This window comes from Seriola dumerili, unplaced genomic scaffold (assembly GCF_002260705.1).
Source record: "Seriola dumerili isolate Sdu_G_001 unplaced genomic scaffold, Sdu_1.0 BDQW01000025.1, whole genome shotgun sequence".
In the NCBI taxonomy this organism is placed as follows: Eukaryota; Metazoa; Chordata; class Actinopteri; order Carangiformes; family Carangidae; genus Seriola; species Seriola dumerili.
In genome coordinates this window covers 23,130,569-23,139,909 of record NW_019174280.1, presented here as the reverse complement: position 1 = coordinate 23,139,909, position 9,341 = coordinate 23,130,569, and the positions used below count along the sequence as shown (strand labels likewise).

The following is a 9,341-nucleotide window of genomic DNA, read 5'->3' as shown; positions in this document are numbered from 1 at the left end:
CGACCTATCTGAAAAGGCTTTACTGCCCCTCCTAGTCACCCCAAGTGCTGGTCCAGTCAGTCTTAATGTCCCTTCAGTGCCCATCTAGTCATCCTAAGAACCCCTTTTTTTAAAGTCTGGGTGCCCCAAGTGCTGCTCGTCCACGTGCTCCCCAGGTTGGTTCTGCTATGTTTGATCAAATGCCCCCCCCCCCCGGTCAGGCTGAATGCCCCTTCAGTTAATCACATTGCCCATCTAGTCACCTCGACAGCCCCTTCAGGTAGCCAGACTGCCCCTGTGGTCGGTGCAGATGCCCCTATAGTCCAGCCCAATGCCCCTCCAGTCAGTCCACTCAGCTTTTCCTTCAGAGTAAATTTAACCCTCCACCTGTAGTAGAGGTGAAACAAGACTCAAAAAAAACAAAAAACACACAGATGTAAATTTTCAGTAGTTTTATTGAAAAATGCCTCTTCTGTTTTCAGAAATAAATAAGAAAATAAGGCTGTGGAATTCACAATCTGCAGTTCAAACATGAAGCAGCAACACCATTTCCATAGTCTTGCACGCAGGTTTCGACTGCATTCGATACTGAGAAAATGACAAGAATGACAACAACTATATTCTGGTTAAAACAAAATTGAATGGTAACAAAAAAAAAACAAAAAAAAAAAAACATACTAAATATACACCACAGACATGCAATTCCACCTTTGGTAAAATTAGCTGTGACGGAATAAAGGAAAACTGATAAATATTAAGTCTAGAGATACAAAATGAAAGCTGTGTTTAACTGCCATAATGAAACTGAACCTCCTTACGAGACGACACTGATGACGAGGATTATACTGAACATACTGATGAAGTGTGACAGGAAAAAAACAAAACAAAAACAATCTTATCTGATGTCGCGACACTGTGAACAAACATTTCATTCCTCCTCTACCATGCTAGCTTTGTTACAATGAGTGCACTGTTCAACACTGCTAGTTCATACAAACTCGACGCAAATATGTTACAAGCAAAAAGACAAGTGGAAAAAGAAAGCTCACAGGTTTTTTCATGGAGTCTTACGTTTTTTTCTTCCATTTTTTTTTTTAAATTTTGCTCCCAAACCCCACCCCCCCCCTCCTCCTCCATCCAAACCCTTCACCTGCCACAAAAATGAATATTCACATACGTTTTAAGGCATTTAAAGGTATTTTCCAATAAAGTCGAGGTGTCAAACCCCGTTTTTTTTTTTTGTTTAGTTTCTGTGTGTAATGTGCATCATTCCAACAACAAACACAGGTTGAACAAAGGAAAAGAAAGAAGAAAAGAGAACATGGCTTGTCTTATGATGTTAGCCTGTTGGACGCCTTTCTTGATAGTGATCTCTTTCGACGCTGGTATTGCGACACCTCATCCTCCTCGGGCTCTGGGTCTACTCGGGTGTCGGGTTCAGGAGGGTACTGGCCTGCTCGGAGATAGTGTTTGGGCCAATTGAGCACAAAGTGGCAAATTTTTCTCTCAGTTTTCCTCAGCATGCACAAAAAGAACGGATTGAAATGTAGTTTTTCTATGTGACTAAAGCTGCAGCACTGGTACAGCTGGTTGGTCAACAGCAGGGGCGTGTCCACTGTGTTTCTGGGGGTGTTTGAGGGAGTTGGTTGTGTGAGAGTCAAATTTATTCATATTTTTTTTATGCACTAGTTTGTGAAAGTGTCAATCAGGAAGTGGTCTGGAGATAAACTAACACACAATCAGCTGGTCGAAGTTATCCTGTTTCAAAATCAGCTAAAAAGAGCGGGAACTAGAAGGTCTGTTAACTTCAATATTTTAAACCCTTGTTCATTTGATCAGCAGCTGCTGCACCAGCTGCTCGTTCACACTACAGATGAATTATGTGTTTGTATCCACTGAATTCCTGAAGGTTCCTGTTGGGGATCGAGTTTCTGATCATTGAATCGTGAACTCGTCTCTTATCAATAAGAAATGTAGAAAACATTCAGGTCGCAGCTTCTCGTTTTATCTGTGTCAGTGAAACAACGTCTGAACTCTGCATCAGCTACAGTTAAACTTTATCTGGTGTTTGGACTCGTGTACATGAAGAGGGAGGATGAATCTCTAAAGCTATCAATAATTTAAACTTATTATTACTAAAGAATCACAACCTTGATTATCTGTACCAAGAAACAAGGTGTGTTCAATACTTAATATTTAATATCTCATACAGGTGAGTTTGTGTCATCGTCAGGTTGTTTCTACAAACTGTGAAAATGTTTCAGAGATCTTTGATCTTTAGTTATTGATGACTTTAGTTACGTCACATGTTGGAAGTTAAAGCTAATCCTGAAGTGTCGCGGTGCAGCAGCTTCATCTGAGTAAGAACTTTATCAATAAATGACCTTTGACTTTGTAACTGGACACTGTCGTAGTGAGCGGCTGCGATGAAACAGTCACTGCTGATTTCTATGGCGCAACGCACTCAAAAAGAAGATCATGTGATGTGACTAAAAGCTCCAGAACAGCTACTTAACTGACCGTGTGGTGATGTTTTCTCCAAAAATAAATAATCTTTAACCTGCAGAATCTCCCTCCAACACGCCTCCTGATGGACTATGATTGGCCGAGACACCGCCGTGACCCCGCCCCCTCTGTCCTTGGACACGCCCCTGGTGAACACCTCAGTGCTTGTATCTTTTCACTTGCTGATGTTACAGGTGTTTGTGTGGTTACAGAGTCATTTCTCCACAACTCATTCATTTACAAAATAAAACAACAAAACACTTCGACATTAAAATCAAGTACGACTTCTTCTACCAGCGCGCGGAGAAACTCCTGCGGCGCCGCATTGTTAGTATGTCAGAAACACACAGATACAGTTTGAGCTGGTTTTTGGGGAGAAAAGTAAAATAAAACCCAAAAAAAAAGAGAAAAGCTGGATTCTTTTTTTTTTTTTTGTACATGAAGTGTGAAATCTCAACCTTCAGGGTCACATGTGCAGAAATGATTCAGTCTGGCCCTGAGCAGTTCAAAACAGCTACAAACACATGGGCAGGAAAAAAAAAAAAAAGAGGCGTTTGTTGGCATTCAGCAAGCAGCAGGTTGTTGTTTGCAAGGCACAAGCTTTAAAACTACAGATGTTAAAAAGTAAATTTAGTGGACTTGGTTCAAACATCATTTACAAGGCACAAATTAGTTTATTTACACGTCACCTCGAGAGAAATGCTGTTAACAGAGTTGTTGCTGCTGTTGTTGCTGGTGATGCTGTGGTGGGTGCACTTGTTTCTCTGTTACAAATCCACCTTTGTTAGTATTTGCTGGGGTTGTTTGTTGTTGTTGTTGTTTGGTGCATGCTCCTCCACTGAACACAAGGTTTTCTTTGTTTGGTCTTTGGCTTCAAGATGCAAACAGGCCACTAAACAGGCCGGTACCGTCACCGCTGCTGCTGGTGGGGTTTGTTCTACTGGCTGTGAGTCGTTGTTAGTACTGGTTCCCTCTTTGTTGTTGTTGTTTTTCAGCATAGTTTGTTAATGGTTTCCTTTGGCGGTTATCCTTTAAACAGCTCTAGAGCATGTGAGCAAGTGTTTCAGTTACAGGGCTTTGAGTTTTTTTTTTTTTTTCAGGAAGTCAGTGAAAGCAGCACAGGCGGCACAGAAAGTCTACTATGGTGAACCTGAAACAGGCCAAAGAGGATGAAGGTGTCAGTCAGGTCAAAGCAGAAGACGGAGAATCAACACCTTAAAGTCTCTGTAATGATTAGTGGCTATAAGTTACTGTAGTTTCCACACATGCATTAAACCTCCTTCACTTGTTAAATATCAACAGTGTACGTTCAAGTGAAAGTATGAGCTACGTTTAAAAGCTACAGGATGTTATTAAATCACCTCCAGGCGCCGGTCTCATACGTACCTACGTATCCTTGCCCGTTGTAAGGAATACCGACGCACTGAGAAGAGTCGCAGTATCCGGGAGGGCCGGGAGGTCCACGCACTCCGGCGTATCCTGGACGTCCGGGGGGGCCGCGAGGTCCGGCAGAGCCTGAAGGGCCTGGGGGTCCTGTCCTGCTTTCTCCTTGGGGACCTGTTAGAAAAGTGTTGACAGAAGAGTCACGTGTCACTTCCTGTCAAACCCCCGATCACATCTTACAGGTCATGACACCGTGCACTAACATATCAATTACTTCATATTCAAGAACTCAAACTGTAGATAGATCACGTGTATTTAAGGTGAACAAAGACTCAGTTGATGAATCAGTTGTTTGATCAAGAAAATTAATCACTATATTGATAATTGATTGATTGTTCTGGGCGGAGCTTGTCAGAATTGAACGATCAGGTTTCTTTGTGCTTTGAACTGTTGGTCGAACAAAACGAGATATTTGACGACGTGAACTTTGAAGTTTTCAACCTGCCGTCGGTTCAGGGAGATAATGGAGGAGGAGGAGGAAAATAAAAACGACTTCCCTGTTTTTCACAGAGCCAATCTGTGACAGGATCCAAAGTAAACGAGTGTCAGGAAACAGGACGTCTGTTGAATCCTTATGAAGACAAACTAAAAGTCTGTCGTGTTTCCTGAAGCTTCAGTGAAGGTTTGAGTTTACTCTCGGAGACTGTTCTGCATGTGGCTCTGCTTTTACGATCATGCTTGGAAATTCAGCTTTGCTTGTTGTTTCTGATTAATTTGGAGATGAAATCAGATTTATTACTGTCTTGTAAAACTGCCTCAAGTAAAACCCCCCACCCCCCCGCCGTGTTTCATGATCTCTGAACCAAACAGATAATTATGGCTCAGTGTCATCACTCTGCTCCACATCCAGCTGGAAACGTAACACGTTAAAGAAAAGCTGTTGCAACTGTTGCTGACAGTCTCGGGCACAACGTTTGAAACATAAAAAACTCAAGTATGAGGGGGGAGACCAGGGGGGGGGGGGGGGTCCTGCTGATCCCTCTCCCCCTCTGCGTTATGTCTAGACGTGGACAAAGCCGGCTTGGAAAGTTTCCCCGTCGGTTCGTCTCCTCGCCGTCCTCCCATGTGTTGTGAATGAACCTCTTCCACCATGACTCACTGCCGTCCACTTCCTCCGCTGTTTCCACAACTCGACCCTGTTTGCTTCAGGAAGGGATTTTTTCCCTCCTTCTGTCTGACAGGCTGGATGGTGTCCGCGGTGTGAGGCTGAAGTCTGGATTACAGGGGTGGGGGTGGGGTGGGGGGGTGACATCATCATCCGCGGTCGCTGTTTGAGCTGATCTTTGCAGAACAAGCTCCAGAGTTTCGTAGGGAAGTGACATCCTGAGAGTCTCGTTACATTTCTGTCCCGGGGAGTTACACGTCGTCTCATTGATCTGACGTGGGGTAATAAATATTGATCAGAGCGATCACGTCTCCGTTTCCAAACGCAGAACATTGGGTGTTTCTATTGGCTGAGCTCATCCACTCAGAGCTGAGTGAAGGTGAACTACAAAACAGGACACACACACGGATGTTTGGTACGACTGCAGCCTGAAGCTGCTGGTTCAGATTCATAATCAGTGAATAGATGAAACTGATCGAGGAAATTCTACGTGTGGCAGTGAGTTACTGTGTCTCGGTTCTTTGAGCTGAGTGAAGGTCGTGTCAGCTTCTCCTAGAGGTTTTGTGAGGATCGTGTTGATGGAGTGTGGATGAGATGATTCGTACCTGCTGGCCCTCTGGGTCCCTTCTGTCCAACTCCTGACACTCCTCGGTCGCCTTTCTCTCCTGCAGGACCTGAAGGGAACACACTGAGTCACTGCTGTGTCTAATGGGGGGTCAACAGTCATCACACACCTGTACTTACAGGTTAACAGTGAGGATGTGGATGTAAAACACTTGGATTTTAGCAGCTAACACACTGTTTCTTGGTCACATGTTGGAGCCTCTGTCCTGCTGATGGTTTTGTGTCTTAAGTCTGTTCTTCAGCAGCTAAAACACATTATCAACTTTACTGGTGTCACGTGACTCACTGAGTCCCTCGTCTGTATGTAGGACATTTAAACAGGATCAGTTTGTGGCTGAATTGTGTTAAACTGGAGGATTCAAGGAGTCGAACGCCGTTGGATCTTAACATCCTTGAAATAAATAGAATTAAAAGTCACTTGAAGCTGAGAAGTCTTTGTTTCACTTCTGATCCAGGAAGCCAAAACACCAGAGAACATCTGTAAGTGTGAGATGTTGATAATTCTCTGCCGTGCACTTCAGCGTGTTTACTGAGCATTATTCTAACCTTTCTAACAGCTACTGTGTAAACACGCTGATGGTTTTCTAGTGGAGCTTCATCCTGTTGTGTGGGAGCTCCGACTTGGAATAAGCCTCTTTTTCTGGTATGAAAAGTGTTGTTAGTTTTCTTTTGTGTCTTTGTGAAACAACAGCAGACGGAGCTGCAGACCTCAGGTCAGATCTCTCACCATGAGTAGAAGGAAGCAGATCACTCAAGTGAGAATCAGAGGTGACTTATGAAGCCACGCCTCATTAGCATCTCGTGATGCTTTTCTGCTTTTTAAATAAACCTCTTGCGCTCTAAATAATCACTGTGTGTTCTCAGGCTCTATCATTTTAGAAATCATTGGTTTATTTTTAGAAGTCTGCACTGTAGACTGACGGGGTCGTACCTCTCTCTCCCTGCTGCCCAGGTAAACCTGGACTTCCTGGGAAGCCGTTCCTTCCCGTGGCGCCTGGCTCTCCGCGGGGTCCCTGCCTGCCAGAAGGTCCGGGAGGCCCCGGAGGTCCTGGGTGATTGTTGCGGTGCATGCCGTTGGGGATCTGGTTCAGTAACGTGTTGACTCGAGTCATTTGTGCTGCAGCGGCCGAGGAGAGAAAGGAGCATTAAAACAAAGAGCGAGAGTCCGACTCTGGAGTCAGGATGTTTTAACCAGAACCACTTCCAAAAAAAACCTCCACGACTCACCGTTTACCAGCTGCTCACAAACTTGTCTGGCAATGGACCGCATCATGTTCTGAGGAGCGAAGTCGCCCTGCGTACACACACCGAGGATTTAAGATTTAACACATCAAGGATTTTATACCAAACCTCTGTTCAATGTGTCTGAGGTTTATTAACATTTCAAATGTTTCTCTGAAAGTTTGTGGCTCCAGATTTTTCTGACGGTTGTTTAATATTATTTTAATCCTGTTTGTTTTCTGATCTCTCTTCGTTTTGTTTCGTAATACTTTGTATTTGTGGATCTTTCTGTGTATTTAGATCTGGAGAACTACAGTTATGAACTGCATTTTCCATGAATACCTGCATGAAAAATCCCAGGTGTGTTCTCTCTGATGTAGTTTTCATCAGTCACAATCAATAAAAGCCTGACACACTTGTTACACAGGACGTTTAGAATCTCACTTTGATTAAAACTTGTCGTTTGAATTTTCTGAGACGCTGAAAACAAATAAAATAAGAGTTACTCACTCTCTCTCCCTTGTCTCCCTTGGGGCCGATAGCACCCTAAAGACACAAACACAAAACAGTTTAAACCAGTGACCCTCAGAGATGCTGGGGGGTGGACACAGCCGCCATGACAGTCACTCACAGAAGGACCGGAGTCTCCGGGCTTTCCTGGTTTTCCTGCAGCACCTGGTATTCCTGGAGATCCTGGAGGTCCCTGTGAGGGAACGCAGAGAGCCAATGAGAAGACTGGGATATAATCATCATCACGTTCACCTTGTTTCTTCTACAGGAATATTTCCCCACATGAATCACAGAAGATTAAATATCATCACAATCATCTGTCCTGATGAACATTTAGAAAAGTTCCCTCCGCACCAATCAGCTCGTTAAAACTGGCTGGAGTCAAACTAAACAAACAAACACCAGCTTGTTCTTGAGCAAGGCACTTAAAGGTTTAATTGTTTCAGCTTGGTGAAACAAGCTGCTGCCTCTCAGGTGTTAAACCGTTAAACGCCTCACCATGGGCCCTGCGGGGCCTCTGGGTCCAGCCGGTCCTTCCTTTCCTTGAGGGCCCTGAAATTAAAAGATGGTGACTTAAGAAACTGAACTGATCCTGTTCATGTTTAAAGAATTCAGAGAGCATGGTTGCCATTAAAGTCTGTACTCACTCTCACTCCAGCTGGTCCGATCGGGCCGACGGCACCGGGAGGACCAGGTGAGCCCTGCAAACACACAGACACGGATCAAATCGAAGCCCCGCTCCTCCTTCCTCTAAACGCAGAACTTAAAGGTCACCTTCACCAACTCAAACCGGTTTGTTTCAGAGCTGCACTTCTGCGTGTCCAACAGTAAATCTCCTTCTTTGCGCTCATTTGCTCAGAAACCCTGCTCACTACTTTTTATTGTCAATCCTCTCTGGTCTTTGATGCCTTGGCATAAAATTTACAGGGAACATAATATATTCCAGATCCATTTTATTGGCCATTATAAACCAGGGCCTGCATGGTCTGCAAGTCATTAAATGCATGTTGCTATAGCATCTGCTCCAACATGGTCACCTGCAGCCTGCCTGCTCCATCAACACCAGCACTGGGAGAGACGCTCAGTGGGCTGGTTTAATTTGAACATGGAGCTGATTAATCAGTGTTACTCATGAGTGCACGGAGGCTGTGATGACGATGATGAAGGCTACAGCTGCTGTGTCACAGGTTGGATTTCTATTCACATGTCCTGCGAAAGCACTTGGTCCCTAAACGTCCCCCCTGCAGGACAAACATGAACCTGCAGAAGGTTCGCCACAGAGAGCCGGCTCCAAACCTCAGATTCCTCATTTTTATTTTGATTCTGTCGGTTCCTTTAAGTGGCGCTAGTTTCAGTCTCAGTACCAGGTCACGTTCAGTCTACCGGCGCGGCTGGTGGGTGTTTGCCAACCGACAATCAAACAAAACAAGAAGAAGAAGAAGCAGCAGCAGCAGCAGCAGCGTGTACTCTTACTGCACAACACTGCACAAAGTGGTTAATGTAACAGCAAAACGCCTTCGCCAGCATGGTTACAGATCATCAAGTGTGTCTCACTCCTAACAGCAGGACAGTAAAACAGCTTCACGTCACTGTTTTTGATGTATTTTTGTGTGTGTGAGACTTAGTGAGAGAAGCTTCATCTTACTGTGAAATGAGAACCGGCCTCTCCTCTAGAACTTGTGGAAACAGCTTGTTTAGCTAAACTACACTCAACGCCACTTCACCTCTTCCTCCGCTGCAGCCACTGAAACCTGCTGGATGTGAAACTGATGTCCTCTACGTGCATGTCAGGGTGAAACGCTTCCGCAGGGGAATTCTTTTAAAATCCACCGAAGCAAAACTCCTCAGGTCAAGCTTGAAGAGGTAAACACACACCACTCCACAGGTCAAGAGAGGGCACAGGAGCCACTTGTGGCGGTGCCTGTAAACAGGTTTAATGGCGCCTATCTGCACT

At 44.6% G+C, this 9,341-nt stretch overlaps 1 protein-coding gene across 1 annotated transcript in view; it reads right to left on the bottom strand.

Moving 5' to 3' along the window:
* Positions 1–1,113: 1,113 nt before the first annotated feature.
* The window catches only part of LOC111237716 (collagen alpha-1(XII) chain-like), a 110,584-nt gene continuing 102,356 nt past the window's right edge, over positions 1,114–9,341 (bottom strand). The window contains exons 68-77 of the mRNA XM_022766920.1: positions 8,035–8,088; positions 7,886–7,939; positions 7,509–7,580; positions 7,388–7,423; positions 6,884–6,950; positions 6,588–6,773; positions 5,642–5,706; positions 4,878–4,899; positions 3,871–4,032; positions 1,114–1,432 (exon numbers count right to left, since the gene is read on the bottom strand). Of these exons, the coding sequence (XP_022622641.1) occupies positions 1,311–1,432; positions 3,871–4,032; positions 4,878–4,899; positions 5,642–5,706; positions 6,588–6,773; positions 6,884–6,950; positions 7,388–7,423; positions 7,509–7,580; positions 7,886–7,939; positions 8,035–8,088 (840 nt within the window). The 3' untranslated portion in view covers positions 1,114–1,310. The remainder of the gene's footprint in view (positions 1,433–3,870; positions 4,033–4,877; positions 4,900–5,641; positions 5,707–6,587; positions 6,774–6,883; positions 6,951–7,387; positions 7,424–7,508; positions 7,581–7,885; positions 7,940–8,034; positions 8,089–9,341) is intronic.